The 26,692-nt window shown below is 40.7% G+C and overlaps 2 protein-coding genes across 2 annotated transcripts; one reads left to right on the forward strand and one right to left on the reverse strand.

Moving 5' to 3' along the window:
* Positions 1 to 1,660: 1,660 nt before the first annotated feature.
* On the reverse strand, positions 1,661 to 7,852 carry smim5 (small integral membrane protein 5). Its single transcript, XM_026178657.1, has 5 exons — positions 7,780 to 7,852; positions 6,719 to 6,905; positions 6,384 to 6,463; positions 4,129 to 4,248; positions 1,661 to 2,415 (listed from the first exon to the last, which is right to left on the reverse strand). The coding sequence occupies exons 1-5, from the start codon at positions 7,850 to 7,852 to the stop codon at positions 2,315 to 2,317; spliced, it is 561 nt and encodes a 186-aa protein (XP_026034442.1). The 3' UTR covers positions 1,661 to 2,314.
* Positions 7,853 to 12,781: 4,929 nt separating this feature from the next.
* On the forward strand, positions 12,782 to 26,103 carry LOC113027687 (cerebellar degeneration-related protein 2-like). Its single transcript, XM_026177358.1, has 6 exons — positions 12,782 to 13,413; positions 21,714 to 21,826; positions 23,353 to 23,501; positions 23,588 to 23,752; positions 23,874 to 24,081; positions 24,953 to 26,103. Exons 1-6 carry the CDS (start codon positions 13,335 to 13,337, stop codon positions 25,718 to 25,720), a joined length of 1,482 nt encoding a protein of 493 aa, XP_026033143.1. The 5' UTR covers positions 12,782 to 13,334; the 3' UTR covers positions 25,721 to 26,103.
* Positions 26,104 to 26,692: the final 589 nt, after the last annotated feature.

The raw sequence follows: 26,692 nt of genomic DNA on the forward strand, positions 1-26,692 counted from the left end.
ACTTTTCCCTTCAGATTTTCACAATGGTAACTGTACATCTATGTCCAGCGTTCATTCTATTGTTGTACCAGGTATTTCTAGGTATTGTTTCACTTACAGGTATTGATTCTTTAAGTTCACATTGCATTTTATTTTGAAGGTTAGTTTCTCACAGGGCTGTGTTTTTACTTCCCTCCACTGTTCTTTTACCTTCCTTCCTTAATACCTGGATTGAATTCATGTGTGTCTTATTATCCGTCAACCTGGTTCATGTGTAATCACACTGAAATCACATCGAAACAGTCAGTTTTTACTGTGTGAGCCTAAAAAGTTCACTAGATAAACATATGAATTTACACAAACATTTGTGTATCTTGACAGAATGGTTGTGGATCATTTCAAATCACAAATGCTAGTCAAACTTGGAATAAATTAGAAGAAAAAGTTTAATAGTTATTAGTGTAATAGGGTTATGATATTAGTGGCTATTTTTCTTACAACTGCAATATTTAAATATTTTCTTCTTGTAGTGAAAAGTACTTTGAGCGCTCAGAGTAGAAAATGCAGTCCATTCACCATTTTACAATTCTTACAATCAGCTGCTTGGCAATGACGCGTTACAAAGTGGAACAATGGTTTGGCGTCTGTGATGTGGTCAGGCCATTTTTGCAGATACTGAAAAAATATATGGGCATTTTAATTTCATTCAAATTTTGGTTGAAGAAACCTTTAAAAAAAGAGTCCTATACTATGTAGCAAAGAAATTCAAAAGTGGAAAAGTGTACATTTTCTCTTTTATCTGAACACACTTAAATGACTCTGTCCTTTGAATTCTTCTGCCTTCTCTTTGTCTTCTCGTCTCCTGAGCTGCAGCAGCATCCATACAACAGAGCAAAGATGACCAGAGAGAGAATTACCAGGACAAACACTCCAATGACGGCAATACCACCCAGTGCCCACGGCTCCTGATGCATACGATGAAGGAACCACTCCACCCAGTCCTCAGGTGACCCTGTGGGTTTCTGCTGGTCTAGTACACTGTATAGAGAATGATCAACCAGATGAAAACCAGGTAAACCTGCCCTGATATTTACCAACTCACACAATCTTATTAATACCATTATTTGGCACTAAGAGCTGAAAGAAGCACATTATCTGCCAACTAAAAAAGCTATTTCACACTCCAAATATCTAAGCAACAGATATGTTATATTTTTATTGGCACGGCCCATTAATCTGCAGGTGTTAAGGCCTTTCGTCACCGAGCATATTCATTTTCAGAAACTCACCTCTCCACCGCCATGTCCTGCCAAGTGAACGGCTCACTGAGTCTTAACAGAACGTGAAAACACAGCAGAGTATGACAACAGAAAACTTCGACTCTTTAGCTGCTTTTCTGATCCACAAGCCGAACTAGAAAGGATTTTTTAAATAGTCCAAAATAACAGTTTACTTTCACTTCGAGCGCAGGAGTGTTGTTCTGAATATGCAAACATAGCACAGTTCCTGTTTGCATTTCCAGGTGACTGCCATTTCAAAGTAAAAGCAACAGCTCATGGTTAATGTTTAAACTCACAATGGCAAAGAGGAATTCTGCTGATAAGGAATGTGCACGATGGAGCAACGAGTCACTGATGACATTTTGATCCTCGCTCTTATAGACTGTGGTGACTACATTAGGTATAAGAACAAAGAAATGTTTATTTAATTAAAGTATTTAACATCTGATACATTTACAAAAGCAAGAAGAAGCAAAAACACATAAAAGTGGCGTCTCAGAAACACTTTCCTGTATGTCACACTACTATTTTACAATATAACGGGAATACATTTAAAACTGTGGCATCAAACAATGAATAGTTCACATTTTCCATTGGCACGATTTGCTTCACTGAGCCAGCAGGGGGCGCTTTGTTTTTGAACAAAGCTATGTTTCTGCTGAACTTCGTGCCCAGAGCACACATACATGTTGGAATGTACACTGTCCGTGTTGTTTCCCACATTCCTCCTGAATGTGAACATCATCGCAAACCACATTTGTAATAACTGAGTCACTGTGACATTTCAGGACATATCAGCTTTGTTGTTGTGTCTCTTTGCCAATGAAACTCTGCCACACAGTGTTACATTGTTCTGGTTTATAATGAATCTTGATGAGTTGTGCCTTTCAGCTGCATTGCAGTGGTGTGGCTCTCTGGATGATAATCGAGTACTGGAAATATCATGGCACCAACTTCCCATCCTTGCCTGTTTTTGATACCCACTTAATTCTTCCAGAGAAGCGCGAAGAAGGATGGAGATGATGTTTCTAGGTGTGTTCTGTCCTGTCTCTTCCTCAGATGTTGTGCAAGGGTTGAACTCTTGAGGGCTGGTGCTTTGGCTTCGTAAAACAACAGCAGTGGATGCACGAGAGTAATATCATGAAGAGAACCGTGGCTGTGAGGAGAAAAACAAGACAGGAGGGAGAAAAACAAAACAAAACAGAGTCACGGGGTGGGGTCAGCACAAGCTGGGAGACAATTTTGAGTCTAGAAATTTTCTACACAATTACTGGGTCCTATACTGTGAAGCAAGAACAGCATACTCAGGCAAGCTCAGTGTACCTGGGCACATGAAGGAGGTTATCAACTCCACAAGTCAACCCACAGTTTATCAATCTAGCTACAAGCATGTTCTTTTAAAGTGGATAAGTCTACTGGCAGCAGAGTGACTGATTTTTACAGAAGAACATAAAACTATATTATTAAATGCAAGCACAAAACACAGCTGCTGCAGGCAAACCAGCGTGGATGTGTGTGTTATTAAAAAAGCACTGTTGTGTGCTTTAAGTGGTCAGTAAGACTTGAAAAGACCTACTGTATGGAATAACTGACTGCTGATTTTACACCTAATGGTTTCTTATCTCCAACCGTGCATATGGCCCACCTTTTATGTAAACTGCCTTCATATTACTGAATAACCCACGATTAACCCTAAAATTATCTGGATAAATCCAAAACCTAGTGATATAGATGTCAGGGTCGTTTTGAGTTTTCTCTAGCTTTGTACTCTTATTTATCTTTATGACTCTGTATTCTTTAGTGTTGACATTTAGCTTCCTATTATTCGTTCCTTTGATTCCTGAGTGCCTTTAGTTCAGTGCTCCTGCTCTGAAGGTTCATTCTGTGTTTGTGCTTTTGTGATGGAACTGTGTGTGAGCTCCATAGCCCTCTGCTTATGGTGTTATCTTTACTCTCCGTGTGCTTACAAGTTTCCTGTTCTTCTTTGCCATTAGTCCCCTGTCTGCTTTAGTTGATGATAGGTTTGTTAATCCCCTTCTGTAATCCCATTTTGTTCCTTCTATCTTGTCCATGTGTTTATCATCTGTCTCTGTGTCAAATTGGTAATCTCCATAATCACGAGGTGTGTTTTTATCGTCTCCTTCTGTTATTTGTTGCGTTCTCCCCTTGTGGCAGTGTGTTCCCTGCGTGTGTGTTTCCTCCAAGTCAATTCCCTGTTCACCTTACGTGTTGTTTTTTTCCCTGTATGGACACGGTTCAGCATTAAAAGCTGTTTCTGAGTTCAAGTCTCGTCTCCTGAGTCCTGCATTGAGGTCGACTTCAACAGTGCCAAACTGTGACAACAGGCCTCTGGTTTAGATGGCCGTGTATGATAAAGTTACATGTAAACTCCCCACCTGCCACATAGAGCATGTAAGTACCTTTTATTTTACTGGCTTATTTGTGAGGCCTGCAGCTAGACTGCTTTGGTTTACTTTTACTAGTAATGGCGAAATGTCTAAGCATAGCTACATCGCTGCCAACCCACTGCTGAAATGCTCCTGATGTCATCCATGTTAGCAACAATGAGCTTTCAGCCATGGACCCCTATGATTGGATCGACTTGTCTTGCATTACACCGGCCACTGACTTCACTTCTTTACTTTATATCCACTCCACACTCCAATATCAAGAGGGAGGTGGAAATGAAATAACTACTCAGCATTTATCATACACGGGTGAAGTTCAAACCAGAGGATTTACATAATGAATAAATAAATGATTTTTTGTAATTCCACTTACATATTCAATTCAATTCAATACTTTATTGTCCCACTAATTTCGCCTTGTGTGGCATATTTTGAATGATGGATCAGTGCTTAAAACTCACCAATAAAGAGGAGGAGGACGGCAAAGGCTCCCACTTCCACTGGAGTTGCTTCTGGGAGAGCCTGTAGTTTGGTCCACACCCTGCGAAAAATATCTTGCAGCTGCTGGTCCATGCTGACTTCTGGGTGCAGGAGTTGAAAAAATGATATGAATGATTTTCCAAAAGAAAAAGGCCTCAGTAGAGCTCTAAATGTAGAAATGAAAAAAAAAAAAAAGAAGTTCAGCTCCACCCTGGACTGCTCCGATTTTACTCTTCCACCCTGCAATTACACCTCAAGCCTGATTTTTTTTTTTTAATTCTTTCAATCTCTAAATCCTCTATGCTTTCCAAGTACTCACTCATTATATATCAGCACCACTAATTAGTCTACTGTATGTGTAGTGAGATTTGGCAGACCACATGTCAAGGCTATACGTGTTTGTGAACAGACTGTGTGCGAGGCTTGTGTCAGGCCTGGTGCGTTTGTATCCACAGACAGGAGAAACCTTCCTGCGTGTGCAGTTTAATTATAAACAAGGCTAACTATTTCAGGCCTGGCATTTCAAAACTGAGGCCTGTCATCAGCACTGGAGCAGCTGTGTGTGGGAGAAGCTGCAGAGGCGATAAGGGCACAGGAACACGACAGGACACTGAAGACAAATTCTGAATGGACTAAAAAAACCTGCCGACTAACCTGTGTGGAACCAAGTCTGTACTGATTGAGTCCAGTCTCTTTAACACAGTGCCAAAACACGTCACATAGTAATTTCAAAGCCCTGGATTTTCATATAATGTTAAAATAGTTGTTAAATAAATAAATTGTGATAAATCTAGAAACAAAAGGCGTTCTTCCGGCTTTATCCATTTTTGTTGTAAAGCTAGCATTTTTTAATGTAAAAAAGCAAAACAGTTAAAAAAAAAAAGATTTACATTTACTTTTTGATTGGCCAAACTCTCTAATTTAGTTGTTTTGATTAAGTTTACGAAATTATTTTTTACTTTTTTTTTTGTCTTTGTCTTAACCCTCACCCATATTTAAGAGACTTGCATTGAGTATAGGTAAGTTTAGCTAATGCTAGTTTTTTCGCCTACCAAGCTAATGTAATGCTATATATATATAATGCTAACTAGCAGTTAACTGATCTTGCTGAAGCGCAGCAGGACTGGTGTATAAAACTGACACTGGTTACACTGGGACACTCTCCAAGTAAAAACATTTAAAACACTGTTTTTGATTTAGTTGAACAGTTAATATCCAGCTATTAAATATAACATTAAAAGTACGATACCCAAGACGCCCTGCTGTTTGTTGCTAGGCAACATAGTCACAAAAATGTTTTAAAAAAAGTTTGTCATGGATTACTGGATTTATCAATTTATCTATTTTACCATTTGACTATTTTATGTATGGATGCAATGTTTTGTATATCCGTGTTGTTTCTTTTAGTTTCAACTGTTTGCTCTGATGCTTTTCTGTCTTTGTGTTGTGTATTACACCATATATCTTGGTGTATGTTCATTTCCAAGGATGACTAATTAACTACTGATTTAGAATGGTCTTTCAGTAACTGTACAACCACATAGTGGTGTACACAGTGATTTTAGATATATTTAATATACTAATATCCCCTTTTTTCATTGGCATAAACAAATTCAGTACCTATGCAGATTTAACATGTCATTTTCAACCATTTCATATATTAGACACTGCACTTATATCATTAATATACTAAATAATGAATTTTTGATCCAATGCAGAACCCTGTGGAACACCACATCTACCGTCAAAACTGATGACGGTGATCTGCAAACTGTACATATTAAAGCTTAAAGCATATTAAAGCCTTACTTGTTGTTTATTAGTGATGCATACACACATATGCTGTACTGTACTAATCTATTAAATCTGTTTAGTTTAATGTGTGCGTAACTCTAAGTAAAACTATGTGATTATTCAGAATTTCTACCGACTCTTATTCTTTATCAGATCAGGAAGTACTATAGTTTTTTCTTCTTCTTTTTTTTTTGTGGTTGTCATACTTGACACGTTCTGTTGCTTTAGTCATGAAACATCAGTCTGCAGTTCATAACGGATTTCCTGTTATATTTGTTTTTGACAGTCAGTTCCACATGACAGAGTGTGCTTTTAACACTTAAAACCCCTAAACACTGCATTATTTCATCATAAGTGCCTAAATACAGATACTTTTACCCTGGGCGAATATATGTGTATATTCTTTTTGTTTATAGCAGCTCCTCCAGCTGATTCCAAGCACCTGCTGGAGTGAGGCTGAAGAATGTGAGGCCTCTGCTGCTGACCCTCTTCACACTGCAACCTCTTGTCTTTGTCCTTCCGCTGCGCTCACATTATGTTTGGCAAGGCGCAAACGAGAGTAAAACATGTAACAGAAATCAAAGAAATCACCTTCTTTGGGCTTCATGTAGACAAGTTTGCTTATTTAGTACCTGTTTTCTTTACTTTACTGCACTTAAGCATTTCCATTTGAGAATGACAAGTACAGTAAGTGTGGCCTTCAAATGTTAGTCTGTATAAACTTGGCATAAAGCACAGTAAAAGCTGACATGTGCAAAGACAAGAAAAAGCTCTTACCTCTTTAGCAAATGTGTGCCACTACTTCCACTTGGTAACTCTTCTCTGACAGCAGAGCCAAAGGCAGAAGTAAACAGTCCCCAGAACGTTTCACTGACTTTTACTCCTGCTTGTTTTCTCCCTCCCCCTCTTCTTTCTCTCTTCTCATAAGTTAGTTTGTGGTGCCTGCAGGTCTTCTGCTCTTCATCTAATTAGCCTGCTTCAGTTCAGACTGAGAGAGCGAGAGAGCAGCACTGGATGTTTGGACGTAATATGACTCTTTGAGCAGATCAGCAGCCGTTTCTTTTTTATGACCACAACTGTTCCTCCTGTGAGAGTGTTCACTTTCTCCTGCTTTTCTCAGAGAGTTTGCGTACCTCCTCACTCTTTCCCCTCCCTTCTCCCTCCTCCAACTAGTTTCCAAATCAACTCTTTCCCTGCTTTCGCTGTGTCTCTCTCCCCCTCACCCTCTATCCTGTCTGTACATCTGAACACTCATTCACTGTTTTTTCCTCCTCCTCCTCCTCCTCCTCCTCCTCCTCCTCCCTCTCTGTCTCTCTGTCGCTACAGACCAGCTGTGCCAAGGCCTCTTTTTTGTCTTCAGTCACCCTGGAGACGAGGCTGCTTCTAAAAGAAGCAGGGGGTGGTGTGTGTGTTTGTGTGTGTGGTGTGTGTGTCCATCCTTCTTGTGTCCTGCCATCTTAGCTATTACCAGCGTGTTTTTCTTTGTTTTTTGTTTTGCGTTTGCTGTTGATTCACTTAAGTGAAAAAAAGAGAAAACTCATGACTTGAGGTGCGGCTGATATCCGCCCTGGGAGTTTCTCCCGGATCAGAGGTGGGGTGTTCTTCACTGGAAGGTCTCTCTGAAAGAAGGAACAATCAGGCCATTTCTTCTGTTTTTCTGTTTATTTTCTGACCAGTCCGCCTGGCTAGGATGTGTTCTCTAGTTTGTTTAGAGAAACAAACTGGTTGTGGAGCTTTGGTGAATGTCGTTACAGGGAATTGCATTAGAGGATATGTGGACATTCCAAGTTACGCTTATTCATCCATAAATGACCGTTAGTCATTTCCTAAAAGTTTACCAGAACGCAGCGCAGAGTTCCTGAAACTGAAGACTGTTAATTTGCCTCGAACGTCAAGCCTCAGATAATGCATCTTGATCAGATCGCTGCTTTTGTTTCACAAAGCACAGAGGGATATACTGCATATGAAAAACAGTGCATGAACCACAGATCTAATGCGTTTTGTATTTTTCATAGAACTTACACTTAGTTAAAGTCGGCCTTGGGGCATTTGCTAATAGGATTTGTTGCAGATTAAAGCCTTTCCATCAAAGTCTTATGGCAGTGCAATTAGAAGGATTATTGTTGTGGTCTTTAGGAATAGTGTGATTGAAGATTTCTCTTAGGACATCAACTATATCCATTAAAATACTTAAATTACCTGGTTTATTTGATATTTTTTAATGATCATTTTTGTTTGAATGCCTCGAGTTCATCATTGTAAAGTACTTTAAGGAACAATTTTGACTTCATATTTGAGGTACTTTTTGAAGTATACGCAGTATTGATACCATTTTAATTCCTCCCTTGCCATGAGGGTGCCACATGTTTCATTTGGAGTTTTACACCGGATAAGCTTCTTGATGCAACCCCAAAGGAGATTTGTATCTGCAGCTGGAATTGGACCTACAGCACTGGAGTTTAAATTACTTAAAAATCGGCTTGATGTGATTTTCGCATCAAGCACAGGTGAAGCTGTGTTTCTGGTTTTTCCTTTGGAACAGGAGACTAATGTTGCCTTTCAGCTGTCTTTTGGTAAGGGGTCAGCTACACATTCCACTATGCTCTGAAGCTGCTAACTTTGCATGCTGAAATGCTTAAATTCCAACTGTTTGTTTATCTCTTTCACTGTTACTGTAAATAAGTTACAACAGCTTTAAATGCTGTATGATAAATGTGACACATCTAAATATTTATTTTTTTATTTTTTTATTCAGTATCTCCCTCCTGGCTGTGAGTAACTCATTCAGTTAAAGGACTCTTTAATATAATCATCTCCTTTACAGATACTGTGGAAGATTGATTGTGGGGATGTCATTAATACTGATTTAAAAGGTTAGTGGCTTCGGGTCAGATAGCTCAGTGTGTAACAATAGGGTGATTTTCATTGACCCCTGTGTAGGATGTGGGGAGGTTTGTGAATAAAGGCCTCTGGCTGAATCAGTCTCCTTTCAGGCTTTGTTTTGGTCAAGCCAACCCGTTACAGCAAGTAATGTGATCGTATTTTAACCTTGTGACCCCGACGCTGTCAGACTCATAGTGTACTCAACACTCTTGCTTCATGAACTTTGGTGTCCTGTATAAGGAAAGAATAGCAGCTCAAATTCTTTTGATTGGATTATAAGATTAGTTAATTGATGAAGGATTAATAGTTGTGAACGTGAGTGCCTTGCCACAGGCTAGCAACCTGTCCAGGGTGCATCCTGCCTCTCACCCTTTGGTCTCACCCCCCACCCTCTAAATTCCTGCTACCTTGATAAAGATAAGCAGAAGAGAATGAATGGATTAAGAATTAATTCTGGATTTCTGCACCACTTCACACTAAACAGTGTTGGAACAGCCTGTCTTAATGTAATCAGTGATTAAAGGCTAAACATTAACATTTGCATTTAGTTTTTAGGCTTGAGTGGTTCTGAGACCTGGCTGGCTCAGCGTTTGTGTCATTTAAACCGAGCCTTTTCTGCATCACTCCTAAACATTGTGCTGACATCATATGTTTAGTACACCAGGGATTCGCTCTTGTTTCCATTAAATCAAACATTCACTGACACAAGGTAGCTTGTTATCCTGTTCCTGGAATCTTTGGGTTTATTAGTTCAAAACTGGACATCACTGTCAGTACTGAACGTCATGCGGTGAAAGGAAACGCATGGATTGGACCGTACAGGTGAGGAAGGCTGGTAAAAATCACCGACTGTGGTCATACTTTTTTAGAATAACAATTTAAAGCACGCATGGAAAAATGCATTCATGCACAGATTTATTTATACGAACATCACTCTTGCCAGTCTAATTCAGAGAACTGCAGGGCGATGTTAAGAAGCACATAAAACCTCAAACTTGTCCTCAATTTCCAACAATTCACTGTTCGAATATAAAACTATCTTTGGTCATCTTGTTTTTTGTTTGCTGCAGTTATTAAACCTACATTTGGTAATGATTAGGCACTAGGTGTTTCTCTTTTTTTGTGCTGTGCTTTGTTCTGCAGGAGATAATTGGAGTGTAATTAGCTGAACGTGCTACCTGGGCTCATTAAAGCTCTCTTCCTCTTCTCGCTCCGTGTCTCCCAGACTCAGACTAGCTCAACAACAGCATGTGTTTTTGGTTTTATCCTGCATTCCTCATACTCTGCCACTCCTCAGTGCATGCTTTACACTGCTGACTGATACACACATATTCCTTTAGTTTATGTTTCGTGTAAATAAATGGTCTTTTTCTAAATTACCACCTCGTCTTGTCTTCGCCTTCTAGTTGGGCTGTGACATCAGGAACAGCATGTATTGAATGTTTCAAAAGAAAGGCAAACTAAAAACTTCCCTGTACTACTGCATATTTCCTCAGCTTTGTTTAGTCTGGGTTTTTTAGTATATAACTACTTGTATTAGTTTTTAGCATGCATAAGACCACACCAGTCATCAGTAGTGCTTCAGAGATTAATGCAATGCAGCTACTTGGGGACAAAAATAGGAAACCAATTGGTAAAAAGCTTTGAAGCCACTTCTATTTCAAATTCATTCAGTTAATTCTGACTGATCTAGTATTGTGGAACCAAGGTATGCATGTGTATGTTGTCAGTTTTAGTCTAAAACCAGCTTTTTCAGTTTAATAGTTTCTGTTTTTTTTATTTTTTTTTATCTCTTGGATTGCATTAACTCCAACTCCTTCCCCTTTTTCTGCTCAAACTTTTGTTATGACTTGCCTAAAGTTTTTTTGCAGTGTGTGTTAGTCGATCGATCATAACACACTAAACATTTTTTAAAGAGACTCGTGTAGAAGGCACAATAGGGCTGTGCTGCAGTTTTTAGTTGTGTGGTTTTGTGCCACACAATAGATTTTTGTGCATGTCTGGTAAAGGAAGAGAAGGCTTGTGGGTGAGAAGAAGTGTGAGATGAGTGAACATGTGAAAATGTTGTGCGACTGAATGGAAAAATAAATCATTTGGTGTGAGCAGCAGAGTTGTGATAGTCTTAATCACTTTATAAATCATGCAAAACCGGCCATGATGCCTTTTTTTGTTGTTCACCAACTGCTCAAAAAGCTTGTCCATTAACTCCATAGTCGGGCTGATAATACATATGTATGTATGGGGGTAAATAACACACTGCTTTCAGCACACAAAACATCTATTTGAATTGCAAAACTGGTTATTTTCCCTCTGTTTTCATCCAACACAAAGCTGCTCAGAATTCAGAGCAGAGGTCTGTTTTAAATCAAAACTGTTGTGTGTAGCCAGAGTTTGGCAGCTCTTCATAAATGTGTGCAATAAAGAGATTCAACTGTGGAGGATGATGACTCCTCTGTGAAGCCTTATGTTACACATTGTCATAGTGCAACAGTCACCAAAGGGGCTAGAGGTCAAATCTAACCCTCGTGTACCCAGAAAATGTCCCATTTTAGTCACCTCAACAACAGCTCGTATAGATAGCCCAAGTATTCGTGTATGCATGAGAACTGCTTGCCCAGCTGAGTTACTTAGTCACATTCCTCAGAGGACCCTCCAGCTCACAGCAGGCTGTCACAGTGTCAGAAAGCGTGAAAATGGCTCCTCTGACTGGGAGACCAGACCCAGTCTGGCGTCCATCTGTAGCTCCAGTGTCACGTCAGGGCTGTAGATGTCACTGTTATACAAATACACACGTGGGTGAGTTATGTCAGTGGATTTGAAGCGCTTGAGTGAATTGACGTCAATGAAAGCGCATGCTATACATTTGACATATCATCATTAAAAATGACCAACATGTAAATCCCAATCCTGTTTCATTAGTGTTACAGCTTTAATCAGTGAAAATGGACAAGCTCAAAGGTGCAGAGGAGTCCATATAGGTCTCTCTTACAAATGAAGGAATCTCTGTATGTCAGACCATGCATTCTTCATTTGTCTTTACAACCATTACACCTGGCCGGCAGGAGAGTCACTGTGGATACAAGAGAGTGAAGTCTCTTGGTGTGTTTGGGGCAATGTTGGTCTAGTTTTGGGGCTCCTCTTCCTGTTTCTCAGTCTCTAATGGCTAAGAAATAAATAATGTGCCATCCATTTTACCGGACATGATCATCAGGCTCTTATCACACCAAATGCAAAGTTGTCCCTCCCTTGAATGGTCCTCAGTAGGTCTTAGTTGGGTAGATTCAACCTCTAATAAACAACAGTGCATGACATGCTATTCCATTATTTATTTAACCAAAGCTGTGTGTGAAAAGGTGAGCACACCTCATGATTCAATAGCTTGAAAATCCATCTTTAGCAGTAATATAAAGGAATCGTTTTCTATATGACTTTTTCAGTCTCTGTCCTGATATACAAAACATTACAAAGTAAACGGTCTTGTGTTGCTGTTCCCCCCCCCCCCCCAGGACTGTAAGAAAGATCCAGGATGTTGTTATGACAAGCATGAAACACCAGCTCGCCCTCTAGTGGTGCAGATAGCATGCAACATATATAGTGCAACACAGTGAGATGACTTTTAATGATATTGCCTGTGAGATGAGATGAGACACAAAATTCCTCACTTAAGTCAAAATTTCACAGTTTTACATTCTAGATGATACCCAGGCCTAACAAATAAAGAATTGAGTCCATTAGAATATCAAGACATAAGCAACAGACTTTTTTCTGTAAGTGTACACATTTATTTTTTACAATTTATTTTTATTCCATTTCATTTTACGGCCACAGCAATGCAGAAAAACCAAGACGTACTGCTGAAATAGCACTTTTTTTCATATATTAAGACATCTCAGGGATTAAATGTGTAGTTAAACTTCTTTACACAGAAATTGGGCTGTATGTGGCCCACAATGTAAAATTCCCTTCTCTAAAACGAACAAGTAGACCCAAATCACGTCAACAAATGCCTAGGTGTAGGGTAAACATTTTTCCTTTAATTTGTCACCCCGCAGTAGTTGCGCTTGCAGTTAATGAGCTTAAATTATGGACGGCATGTCTTGACCTGTCTTTTGACATCAATGTAGAGGGCGCACTTGAACAAAAGCTGGACGAGTGGAGATAATCGGGTGTTACGAGCGGTACGTGAAGGCGTCGTGAGCATGCTGGCGCTAACAGCGGCAAAGGAAGTGCCGTTATTCTCTGCCACGTCTGTAGGCTCCTGAAGCGGCGCAGCCTGCAGAGGCGGCAGGTCAGAGCACCGGGATGAGCCGGTGCGTGGTGGTGGTGGGGGGGATGAGAGGGGGGCAGTGGGAGTGACCGAGGAAACGCGGAGGAGAGGAAGGAAAGAGGAAACACGTCGAGGCACAACACAGCGCTGAAAAGAGCTCCGGCTTCTAGGAGCCACCGCTGTCTTCTGGAGGATCCTTTCCTGCAGGACGTCTATTGTCCGGACAGAGCCGCGGGGAAACCCATGCTAAGCTCAGGGAGAATGGAGGAATTCATAACCGAAGAGGAAGAGCCATGGTACGACCAGCAGGACCTGGAGCAGGGTAAGACAAGTCACCATCCTATCCTGCCTGCCCGCAGCATCCCTTGTTTCTGTCAGCTTCTGGCACCGGCCGCTCAGCCGGCCTCTTCGAACAAAGACTCTGTTGTCGTGAGATACGACAGAGAAGTCATTTGGAGCCGTTTGCTTGCTCTGCTTCAGCGCGATCAATAAAAACAGCGAAGGAGTTCCCAAGGAGCGCGCTTCTTTGACAACAATGCTTTGAAAGCATGCCAAGCAGGGCCTTTGCATGGCTGGAAGTAGTCAGCATCAATGTGATGCACCCGTGTCAGGGTCCACCATGAAAGTCCTAATCGAACTAAAGCGCATATTTTTAGGCACCGATGTTGCAATTCTGGGTCGATGTGTTTAAAATATTTTTCCACCTGTTTTGTATTGATTTATTAAATGCTTTGTGTGAGGGATCCCCATTCTAAAATATAGCTGAGCCATTCAATTTTTTAACCTCTGCATCACAATTATTTTTATTATATTTTGACATCAGGAATGTCCTCTATGTTGCGGTTATCAGTAGAGTTTGAGAGGAAATATCGATACAGTATAGTTAAAAACAAGGAAAACCAAATATCAATATTTTATTACAGAAATTCAAATACTTTGGGACATGCACCACCACCCTGAGGTAACCCAACACTAGAAACACTTAGCTTGAGAAAATTAGCTCCTAATTTGGAGCAAGTTAATAGATGGCGACTAAATGGCTGCAGAGAGCAGGACCCGTTTGATTGCAAGGTATTTGAAACCTTTCTGCAAACAGTTGCAGTCTGACTCGGACTGACTGCAATCGTTCTCAGTGAGGTTGTCAAAGGCTGATTTCTGTCTAATTAAAAATGCAGACAGATTGCCAACATGTTGCCATCAGTCTGCATGAGTCTTAGTCAATGAGTACAACTCAGCAGGCTGCCAGCTGGTTGTATTCTGTTATATTCCTCAAGAACAGGAAGGTTACTGAGCAGAAATGTAATAGTTAGATTGCTGTTCATGTAGATGGAAACAGCTATGTGATTTTTCAATGATTTACCACTGTTAATGGCTGTATTATCAGCTAGCATGCAATTGCTAACCATTAAACTACAAACTGATGCCAGACTGATAGCAGACTAACTGCATGTTATGGTGACATTTATGGCAGGTTTTTGTGACAGTGTTGAGATGGTTATCTGATGTGAGATAGCTTTATCTTACTGGATAAAAAAATGTATTGACAAAGTTTAATTTTAAGGACAAAAAAATCGAAATATTTTCATATGGCGAATAAGGGGCTATGATAATATCATATCGTGGGATGTCTAGTGATGGCCAGCTCTAGTTACCAGTGACTAGTGATGATAAAATAAGATTAAAAAAAAGAGATAAAAAAAACATTTTTCTGTAAAATAAATAAATGAAAAAAAAAAAGAATTGCAGTTTGCCAACATTATTCTGATTGAACTAGCTTTTGTGAAGGAAAAATCTCAATAACCTTCCAGTTCAAAGCTTGCTAATTAACTCGTGTCTTTCCATTAACACCATAACCTCCGCCCAGTAACAACACAAGGGACTCGACTGTCAGTGTTGCTATATTTAAAGAACACCTAATGTCCTCATTTCCAGCTCTAAATTTTTATTTTATTCCTTGGTGAAGTCCCTGAAATTATTGTTGCTGTTTAGTTTGGCCAACTCTCTCCTGATTGGCTGCCCATTGTAAACATAAAGTCTGAACTGCTGGTGGGTGGAGCTGTGTGCCTCGGATGACCATAATAGGAATATCCTCTGTTACTGACATCATACAGTGCCAAGAGGAGAAAACACTGGTGCATTTAGCATCCAATCTGAAGCTTGTACATACACTGACTTTATTATTTGAAAAATTTGCCATGTTTAATATGAGGATTTCCTATTATAACACTGTATATATGACAAAAAATTAGTAAAGCCCGACGAGCTGAAGATACAATAAACATTTACTAAGCCTTTCAAATCGATTTCAGTGTTCATACAAATTGCAGCTGATGTTGTAGCAGATGGATCCTGTATCAGCTGGTCTACATCTGAATGACGGCAGCTTTTTATATTCCATTTCCAGGGAGCTTTTAAATGTCGGTGACTCAGGAAATTACATTTTGAATGAAGTCACACAGTCTATTTATTGATGAATGGAACATCTGCAGATATTCATGAGCCAGTTTGAAACCAGTCTGAACCTGATCATTCAGGGACTTGTATAATTATGTTTTTAGGACTTATCCACAGCTGTGAGTCTTCACATTCTCTGTACCACTTAGCTCATTTCCTGTCGTGTATAATCTCTCAATCACCTGCTCCCTGCTCATCTAATTATAATGCTAAGCTACATTTCCCCTGCCTAAGGCTAAATGGTGCTGATGCTGTGATTTTACCTGACTAGAAACACCAATGGACGCACAAACAAACACACTTACCATCATGATGTCATCGATTGATAAGCTAACTTGTTTCCTGTGCACCAAGTGTCACACATTAAGGAAACCGAGGGTTAAAACGGGTCTTTAATTGGCTTTATTTTGGGAGATGGTGAGGAAGAAGAGAGTGAAATTAGAAGAAAGATGAGGCAAATCAGAGCGACAGTGTGAGAGCGGAAAGTCAAAATGGCTGGAGCCAGAGAAACGAGCTGTGTCTCAGAGAGATCTGAGTTTGATGGAGCAGAGAGGATGTCAGTCCTCTCTGAACAGTGCTGGGCTACAAAGTGCTGACTGCCCCAGTTCATCTTCAGTCGTGTGGCATTTCTAGGTGCATCGAGTCCTTTGGATAGGCACACCACTCTCATCGTATTACCTTGTTGTCATGCAGGAATCACTGTAAGTTGATGTTCTTTGGGATGATTTTCCCCACAGAAGTGTTGGCTAAAATGTGGATAAATGAGGATTTCTTTCTGCACCAGAGACCTGCCCAGAGTGTACCCCGCTCCTTACCTGGTAGCTGGGTGGGAGAGTGGGTGGATGAAATTAGGATATTTTTCTTTTTAGTAGTTTTTAATAAGAATTGCTAAAAGAGTTTAAAACTGTGTAATAGTAGTCTTTGCCTGTTTTTGCCATTACCGTCTTTGACCAAGGATCACTGTCAGTTCATATGGTAACCTTCTCAGCCACAATGTAGGCCTGCCTTCAAGCCAACCCTGCTTTATCACATTTGTTTACTTTTTTAGCTGAGCTGCAAAAAAGCTTCCTCATCCTTTTAGGGTTTCTCACATGAGCTCACACGCAGATTGCTCAAGAGCTATACTGACCATGATACAGTCATATCATGGAAAAAAATGTATATTTTCAGACTGTTTGGCAGTCGTTCCTGGAGGTTGCTGGCTTGTGTGTGCATGTTTAGACGTCTTTTTCAGGACAGAACATTGCTGTGCTACTATACTTGTGAGGACCAACAGTCCCAAAATGCCCGTTCCCATGATTTTGAAGTCATTTTTGAGCCTAAAAATGTTGTTTTAGTGTCAGGTTTCTTATTAGGTTATGGTTAGGTTTAGGCTGAGGGTTAGGGATTCATTTTTGATGGTTAGGGTAAGTGGCTAAGGAAAGCATTATCTCAGCTAGATGTCCTCACTAAGATATGAAAATGAGTGTGTATGTGTCTATATTGGTGGTGAAGCTAAGAGAAGTGGCTGAACCTGTTTTCATCTTATAATCCGATGTTTATGAGAGGTGCATATTTTAAAATATGATAGTTGCATCATGGGGCTGTATTTGAGCGAGTGGTGTTGGGGATGAAAATCAATGGCATTGTGAAAAAGTACAGTCAGCTTTTGAACCACTATAAAATGGCATCATTTCTCAGCATGACAAAAACTCTAGTAAAAGCATACTTGGATGGAAAAAACACACCTGAGTCTTGCCTGGACCTCAGCATTACTGAAGCGTTGTGGGATTATCTTGACAGAGATTTAATTTCCCCAACTCTTTATCCAACTGGAGAAATAAACATGATTCATATTTAAGTGACTTTCATAATGAGCAGTATATACTGGTTGAATAGATTAAATAGAGAAAAGAACAAAAAGTGCTATATGAGTGAAAAGAACAAAAAAAAATGAAGGGTAACATTAAGTGAAAACAAACTGAAAGTCTGAGTGTGTGTTTGGATGTGGCAGGTGTTAAACTAGGCCTGTAACTGTACAAACTACTCATGATGTCACGTCTCAGCTTTCGACTCTTAAAGGAGGAGAAAGCAGGAAGGATGCAGACGTGTAATTGGGATGCTTCTTTGTTGCTTCTTTGTTTGGGTTTATTGTGTGTTAGCCTGAGCCTCTCCTGGCCGATGACCAAGAAACTAATAAGTGGCTCTACCAGCTGAGACTGGGGGGCTGTTAGGGCTGGGCCATATTATACCGTTCACGGTAATACCGGTATAATGTTAGGCAACGATAGGAAAATGAAATATCGCGATAGAATGGGAGTAAAACGCGCATGCGCAGTGCCTTTGTTTTCATACGCACATGGCCGATTGTTGAGTGAAACAGATGAACCAGAATTGGTTTGTAAAAATGGTGCAACTTCCGTGATGTGGAACTGGTTTGGTGTTTGTCCGTCAGATACACAACAAAGCACATTTTTTTGCAGAACATGCAAGCGGCCGTTGTTATTGTCGTATTTGTCGGACTAAGATGCTCTTAAATCTGGGAGTAATCTGGGTCCTAAGCTCCGTATGCTTCAGGTCAAACAACACTGCAGCATCACTTAGAGTTAAAAACTGTCTAAATTCTTTCATCTTTAATAAAACGATCAGCATTGCTGCTTTACCAGGTGTAACTATAAAGTTGAACTTCCAGGCATCCATGAAAACAAAAGTTATTACATTTAACGGAGTTAGAAGTTAGCAGGAAGCTAGCGGAAGTTAGCTCGCTAGTTTCGCTAGTTACCTAAGCATGATATTGCATGTTCTGACTGAGAGATTTCTGAAAAAAATCAAACGTACAGCTCTGCTATCACTTCCAACATAAATGAAGACAGGAAACTAAACAGCAGTGACGTTTGTAGGGTTACTGAAGTTGGGCTAGCTGGTATATAATGATGTGCTACGTGATCGCTAGCGACACAGCTATGTTAGCATAACATAAACAGTGAAGCTGGAGGACGAACGCTAACACTTTTCCACTTATAAAAGTTAACGTGAAGGTTCTTCATGGTTAGAGACAAATGCAATCGCATGACAGGATGCTGTAAACGGACCAAACTTCAGTCAGAGAACAACTGAGATAATCCATCCACTATACGAGGTTAGTCATTAATATACTGCAACAACATGGGAATAGAGCAGCTGCCAGAGAATTCAACATTAATGAATCAATGGTACAGAAGTGGAGGAAGCAAGAATGAGTTTAATAAAGTTTGATTTATCTGACTGCTTTGTTTCGCTTATTGTGCCTTATAATCCTGTGCACCTTATGGTCCGAAAAATACGTACTGCACACTGCAGTTTAATGTTGCAAAGCACCTCTTTTTAACTTCAGTGGATATTATACATGGTTATGCTCAGGATATGTCAGCCCATTTCTACTGGAAATGCCTTTTGGTTAAACTTTCAGCAAGGAATTTGCATTTGCACTGTTACATTTTTATAAAGCTTTAATGTACATAAAAACCAGCTTCTTGTTTAAGTGAAAATAAATGGAAGGTTGTCTTTTTGCACTAGTAATGTTGTGGAGTTGTATTTTGTCTCGCATCAATTATATCGTCGGTTATATCGTTATCGCAAATTTTCAAATATATATCGTGATAAATATTTTTGGCCATATCGCCCTGCTCTAGGGGCTGTTTGATTGCATACATTTGATGAGAGAGCTCTCTAAGCACTCCTGTTACATCATAACTGTTTACATCACTCAGGAGTAGAGAGCAATATCCCAGGATGTTTTTATAAATTGCTACTTTGCCATGTAGTATGCATCATTGCAGTCAGTATTACAGCCCGGATAAGCACTATGGTGTAGTTCTTCTGTCTGGTGAATGTTTCTAGTGCATTTTCTGTTACAAATTTAGTCTGAAACACTAGAAAAGAGGAACCAGAAGTCTTATTTTCCACATTCCAGTGAGTCTCGTGGGTGATACACACCTAACCAAAAATCAGCCTGTGGAAGACATCACTACGTGCTGTACTGAATGCATGGATTCGACTGCAGATGCATTCACACACTCTTAAAAATAAACTTTTATTTTTCTCTGAAGTACTGACACTCTGGCAGCTGGCTGCATGGGTTGTCTGGATAGCTTCTTCATGCATGATGTAATTGTGTCGGTGTTCCGGTCTCAGTGATGTCACCTGTGGGTCAATGTCAGGTCTGTCTGGAGCAAACAGTTGTCTATGACAGCTATTAACTTGCAAAGTTGTTGTCTTGTGCAGTGAGTTTCATCGATTGGCCCTCTTCCCCACTTCTACTCTTCCTTTGTTTTCCTCCTCATCTTTTTCTCTCCTCCCCCTCTTCCTCTGTTGTTGTGTTGATACTGAGGCTTTAGGCTGTGTAGCGCTAACTCTCCCTCCATCAGCCAAATCCCCTTCGACATCTTGTAGACACAAAGACTTTTGGGTTGTCTGGTTTTATTTGGGCTGTATTTCACATCATCAAGACAACTTCTGAAAAATGCAGGTTCGTTTTCTTTATATTTATAAGAGAAGCGCTAATTAGGGTAACATTGTGCTAATTTTTATAGCAGTTTCATGGTGATGGAGAGAGACAGAATATAAACCACAAATCAGGAAATAACACTTTGCATGAAAAGTATAAATTGATTTGCATGTCATTGAAATAAGTTTGGTTCCCTATAAACCAGCAGAAATCTGGCTCCCACAGACTGGCTTTGTGCCCACGTGGCACACAGATTACAGTCAGTCACCTTCAGCCCAACCAAAACCAAAATCAAACTCTTTGGCATCAACTCAACACACAGTGTTTGCACGGAGGTGGAAACATTATGCTTTGCGGCTGTTTTCCTGTTAAGGGTACAGGACAACTTCGCTACATTGACGACGGTAGAGGCCATGTATTATAGATACTGGTTGAGAAACTGCTTCCCTCAACTAGAACAATGCAGAACGGTCTTGGGTGGATCTTTATACCCCCACAGCAACACAGGAGTAGCTAAAGAGCCTAGCCAGTTTCCAGACTTTCATTCTATCAAAAATAAAATCTTTAGGTTTCTTTACCAGTTAGTAAGTCGTGTTTTGCTTTCATTTCAATGACATGCAAATCAATTTATGACTTTTATGTCATGTGTTTTGTTTTTTTCTGGATTTGTGGTTCATATTCTCTCTCCCTTAAAATGAAACCACAAACTACTAAACTTTAAATACAATTTAGACTGGTTGTCGACAGTATCCAGATGGAAAGATGTAATAATGTAATGTAGAATTACTGAAAATAAAAAAGCTCAAACTCAAATCAATACATTTAGAAAGTGTGTAAGAAGTAGATGATCATAAAGTATTTTGCACCAGTCATACAAATATGATGAGTATATATCAGATCTAATGGGGGAACAGCTCTGTGTACTCCTGCTTATGTGCTTGCAACTATAGGAAAATGTTGCAGTGATGCAGGTTATCAGTTGCCTGGATGTATTATGGCCTGGCATTGATCCATTTGCTAACTATTCATTACTTAAGCCAGAGGCTGGACTGCATGACAGATGACTTTGTTGGCTGTTTAGTCCTTCACTTTCTGAGAGGCTGCAAGCCACATTTTGCTGACTCAGAGCCAGTAATGTAGGCCATCAGTACTGCTGAGTCAGCGCACGGTTTAAGTGGATGCTGCTCATCTTAATTTGGAGTATTTTAGCAGCCGGGACGTATAAATAAAACACTAAAATGTGCTAAAATCAGAGTAAATGGTCTCTCTAAGAAAAAGACAGCATCCCAGCGAGTGAAATCTCTATTCTCCTCTTAATCTCAGATGTGTCACTCCAAATAATCTGGGTTCCAATCTGTGACCTTCGTATTCAGTCAGTGGAGAGTAGGAGGCTTGGAGGGAGACGTGCTGCAGGGAGGAGCGCTGCCTCGCTGTCTTCCCTCTATAATTGAATTGGTCCAGGGCAGACTAAGGCGATGTGATGGATCATTGTAGTTATAACCTTGCTTAAAATAGAGCTGTGTGCGGCGTTAAATGTGGCAGAAGTCATCTAAATTGTGCAGCTGCATTATGTCTTCTTCTGTGAGATACCCCCCACCCCACTGTCACTGTTCATTTCACACCTCTCCCTTCCTGTTCTCTGCTTTCACTCATTCAATCTGCCTCCTTCTCTTTAAAAATGTTTCATCTGCTTCTTTTTCTAGATCTCCACTTGGCAGCAGAGCTGGGAAAGACTCTGTTGGAGAGGAACAAAGAGCTGGAGGACTCTCTGCAGCAAATGTACATCACCAATGAGGAGCAAGTGCAAGAGATCGAGGTGTGGACCACAGAGCAATGCAAACATTACATTAATTAATATCACAGGACTGCCAGCTCAAGGGCACTTAGTAACAGCAGTGAACAGAATTGTTACAGGAAGTGCAATTGCAAGTGAATTCTTCTGCAATACAAAAAATGTGTTATGGAGTCCCACAGGGCTCTGTACTCAGCAATAGTATTAGGTGACAATGCAGATGACACCCAGCTTTTTTCCTTATGCCACATGAGTCTGCTTAAAGACATTAACGTGCAGATAGCCTGTTGGTTTCTACTCGTGTCCGAAGGGGACACGGTGTCTTGCCAGATACCTTACTCTGGATGGCATTACCTCGGCGTCCAGTACTACTGGGTTGAACTATTTTTGTCCTTTAATTGTACATAAAAAGTTTTTTTTTTTTTTTAAGACAGTCGTTTTTCATATAAACAGTTATCTACATTAGGAACTTCCTGTCTCAGAGTGATGCTAAAAAACAACTTTGTGCATTTGGTACACATTGGCTAGACTATTGTAATTTCTCATTATCAGAATGTCCTAATGGATCCATTAAAAGGCTTCATTTCCAAACACAAGAGAGATCATGTTTCTCCTTCTGCATTTTCCGCAGCCTTCCGCTGTTACATTCCTCTGTGTCGAACCACCAGACAGTATATTTGGCAGGAGGCCTTCTCTCTGTTTTGAAGGTTAATCTTAAACAGGGCTTATTTTCTTCATTTCTGTGCACATATTCCTGTTCCTAGACTCTAGTAAAGTAGCTCTGCATGGCTAATAACAGAATCTAATCTAATTAAATTACCTTATACTGGACCTTGATGCAAATCCTTGGTTCGGAGTTTGTAACAAACTTTCGTTTTGGTTTTCTTCGAGCCAGCTTGTTATTTATTTGCTGCTCCTTGTACAGAGAGTATTTGAACAGCAGGTGGGTGGAGCCTTTGTGCTCACACTTCTCAGTGACAAAGAGCCAAAAGTATTTAAAACCCAGCCTTAAATGGAGCATTTTAGAACAGAATGACGTTTGAGCTTATGGTGAACAGGGCACCCATAATTTCTGTGTGCATGTACAATGAAAATAACGGGCTATTCTATTATTCTATTATTCTATTATTCTATCAATGGAGCTGGATGAGGTGACCTGTGAACTGTCCCTTTGTTACACTGCTGTAGACTATTTTCTTCTGTGTAACACAATGCTTTAGCACAATTCTTGAATTAAATTAAATTGGGTGGAAACACCCAACGTGCTTATTTATGCGCTTATCTTTAGTAAGGAATTTTCTGCTAACTGGTGAAGTCCATCTGCTGAATGATATCATGCAGTATGGTGTGAAGCTGTACAGCAGGTGTTTAGTGGCTCAGGAATTAGGTTGCAGTGATAAATCCTACATATGTGCTGTAAAAGTAAATGAAAGCCAAATTTAAGTGACCGTTAAAAGCTTCTAGCTTCAGAGATCTAAGAGATTGTTGGAACTTTACCTGAAGTTGTGCATTTTTATTTGCGCTAAATATGTGTATGCGTTTGTTTCCAGTACTTGTCAAAGCAGCTGGAGGTTCTTCGGGACATGAACGAGCAGCATGCCAAAGTGTACGAGCAGCTGGACGGGACCGCCAGAGAGCTGGAACGCACCAACCACACGCTGGTGATGGACAGCAAGTCCTCGCAGCAAAAGATCGAGAGGTGAACGGGACTGGGAGCTTTCCTTTTTCCATGTTTTTGGCCTTCTTTCATTCATTTATAAATCTTTGCCCTCTCTTATGCACCAGGTTAACGGGGACTATTGAGACTTTGCAGAACCAGGTGGAGTCTCTGTCAGGGCAGGTGGAGCAACTTCGCTCCATGGAGCAACTGCGGGTCAGGAGGGAGAAGAGAGAGCGACGCAAGACCATCCACTCATTCCCTTGCCTGAGGGAGCTTTGCACAGCACCCAGGTACCTGTTTTGTCTTCCATAGAATGAGAAAGAAGAGGAAAGTAGTTATAGAAAGTCACGCTTAAACACTGCATGCCAGCATCAAACTGCTAAATATTTGTCTCATCTGTTATTTTGTCAGGTATGAGGATGAGTTTGTAGTGGGCAGGGCTGAAAGTTTTACTATGGAAGCCAAGCGTCAGCCATTTGAAGAAGAGAACCAGCACCTGAGGGAAGCGGTGTCGGCTCTGAGAGCTGCTGTCCGGGCCGAGAGGAGTCGCAGGGAAGGGGTGGAGAGGGAGTGCAACCTCCTGATATCGGAGTTCTCCCGGCTGCAGACACGGGTGCAGGTGGGGTGCAAAAATAATGCACTAAGCATGTTTGGCTGTTAAGATACAGGAAAACATACAAGCAGAAAAGATATCGGCAAGTTGTTTTTTGTTTTTGTTTTTTTTCCACCAAAGTGAAACTAACTGCTAGCAGGGACAGTGCTAATTTGTCAGAGTCCATTTGATTTCATTGGTTATGACATTTAATTATGTCTTCAATGCTGATCACCCCTAATGAAAACTACTGACTAATGGAGTGTCGTTTTGAATTATGGCCTTAATCATAATCATATTGTTCTATTCAAATGTGGTCAAAAGTGTGACCATGTGAACAGCGAGGCTTGGTGAGCTAGCTGTATATGTTGTTGAGGTACGTCACAGATGCTGATACCACATAATTGGTGCTCATAAATAGAGTATTAATAAGATGCCACTCAGCTTTTTTTTTTTTTTTTTTTTTTTTAAATAACCAAGTGGTGAGCATGTTTATTTTTCCTGCAAGAAAGGTTTTTGGTTTTTTTTTAAGTAGAAGTCCATGTGTACATGCTCGCTTGAGCGGCCTCAAGTGGCCATTAGCAAAACTGCAGGTTTCTGCACTTCAGCACACTGGCTTCTTTTTTTCCAGCCACTTCAGCCTAAAGTTTCTGCATCTGTCAGACTAAATAGTCATTGATTATGGAAAGGGGTAAAATGTTCTTTAAATCTGATCTGTGTGCAGTTTAATAAACTACCTTGTAACTTGATCAACTGATCCAAAAATGATGATTTGTTGATTATAAATTAAAGACAATTAAGTGGAGGAGAATTTTCCTATGATGTGCTATTTATGTCTTTATATCGAGTGTGGGTAATGAATTTTATTTGAAATAAAACTAACTGGTTGTGCTCACAGGATGCTGAGAGATGCCAGGCGAGAGTGCGGGAGCTGGAGGTGGAGCTGCAGGAGCTGCAGCAGCTGCGCCGAGCTCGAACTTTCCTCCTGAGCAGTGAGGATGATGGTGTGGCTCTTACCCAGACTGTCCTCAGTATCACCCCGGAGACCGACACCTTTTTGGAAGTGGAGGTCGGGGAGACGGGAGGAGGCGTCAGGGAGGAGACAGCAGGTGGAGGAGGTGTTGGAGGTGAGGCGTTACCTGATTCCAGTCCTGTGAGGAAAAGCTGCAGCGACACGGCGCTCAATGCCATCGTGGCCCGGGATGCGTCCGGCAGAAGGAGAGGCAGCTACGCTCTGCACGCCAATAGCGTGAGGAAAAGAGGGATGTCCATCCTAAGAGAGGTGGATGAGCAGTACCACGCCCTGCTGGAGAAGTACGAGGAGCTGTTGGGGAAGTGTCGACGACACGAAGAGAGCCTGTGTCACGCCGGCGTCCAGACTTCCCGGCCCGTCTCCAGGGACCCGTCTATGAAAGACTGTGCCATGGGCCCCATCGTGGCACCTCCCCCTACTCCCACCCAATCGCCGTCCACCCCTGAAGCCATCGAGAGCATCAGCAAACAGGTGGAGGCGGTGGATAAGCGGCTGGGGCAGAACACTCCAGAGTACAAAGCCCTTTTTAAGGAGATCTTCTCTCGTATCCAGAAGACTAAGATGGACATCAAAGCTACCAAAGCTGCGAAAACTAGCAAACCTGGTAAATCTGGTAAATCTAGTAAACACTAAATTTACACCGACTGGCTCTAGAGACGGTGGCATCATTGCTTGTTCAGTGTTAGGTTGCGAAGGTGCCCGGTGCGAACATTCTTATAGAGGGTGCTACTTTTAAAACCACTAAATTGAATTATGGTTCAGGTTGACTGAGGTCACGTCAGACTCTTGTGATCGAGAGCTGAAACCTTCTGATTTGCATGCGATCAATCTGTAAAAGTTGGAGAACTTAAGCATAAAAACATAAACAATTTAATTTCAGCCTGGTCCAAAGTCTGTTCTGGCTTCACTGCCTTACTAACTATACTTAAAACACTATTACACAGCTTGTGGGCCTGACCAGTACACCAAAAGCTAAAGTTTCACAAAAACTAATAAAACTGCATATCTGAGAGAAACACGAGTACAAATCAATGTCTGTCATGTGTTGCTTTTAACATAGAGAACTAAACTAGCATTTCTGTGATTATAATAAGACAAAGATTGATTCCTCACCTCACAAGCCGAGGATGTCAAGGGTGACCTGGAGGTGCTACTTTGACTAATATCACTAGTCGCGTTAACTCTAGTGAAGCATTTTTGTCTGGACGAGATTCCTCCTTCCTGTGTGTGACCTTACTTTGGCTTAGTGAAAGTTTACGGGGCTTCGCCTTCAATAGTTTGAGATTTTGGGAAAGTGATGAAAAGATCCATACCAGTGCTGTGTTTGTATGTTATTAAGCCACCGCTCATTTAACATAAACACTAACCCGACTCTTGTCATAACAAGTTGTGGGTTTTGGGGAGCAAAAGTGTTGTGAATGAATATAATACAGAGATTACTGACTGATACTGGATTATTGTTGCTAATACTAGGTAGTAAAATGATTATCTTTATACCTGGTTATATTCTTTATCTTTCAGTCTTCTACATTACTGAGTGCACTCAAAACCTATAGCTGGCCAGTTGCCTTGCTAGCAGGTCAAAAGCAGAGATGAGCACTAGTG

This window comes from Astatotilapia calliptera, chromosome 8, assembly GCF_900246225.1.
Source record: "Astatotilapia calliptera chromosome 8, fAstCal1.2, whole genome shotgun sequence".
NCBI lineage: Eukaryota > Metazoa > Chordata > Actinopteri > Cichliformes > Cichlidae > Astatotilapia > Astatotilapia calliptera.

Bases quoted from the DNA above. Each gene is read 5' to 3' on its own strand.
- smim5 (XM_026178657.1), bottom strand. From the start codon at position 7,852: ATGCATTATCTGAGGCTTGACGTTCGAGGCAAATTAACAGTCTTCAGT. The intron at 6,464-6,718 runs GTAAGAGCTTTT...ATGTGAGCGCAG, and splicing joins GGCACACATTTGCTAAAGAG to CGGAAGGACAAAGACAAGAG. The intron at 2,416-4,128 runs GTGAGTTTTAAG...TTCTCCTCACAG, and splicing joins CGTCCTCCTCCTCTTTATTG to CCACGGTTCTCTTCATGATA.
- LOC113027687 (XM_026177358.1), top strand. From the start codon at position 13,335: ATGCTAAGCTCAGGGAGAATGGAGGAATTCATAACCGAAGAGGAAGAG. The intron at 13,414-21,713 runs GTAAGACAAGTC...TTCTTTTTCTAG, and splicing joins CCAGCAGGACCTGGAGCAGG to ATCTCCACTTGGCAGCAGAG. The intron at 24,082-24,952 runs GTGGGGTGCAAA...TTGTGCTCACAG, and splicing joins GGCTGCAGACACGGGTGCAG to GATGCTGAGAGATGCCAGGC.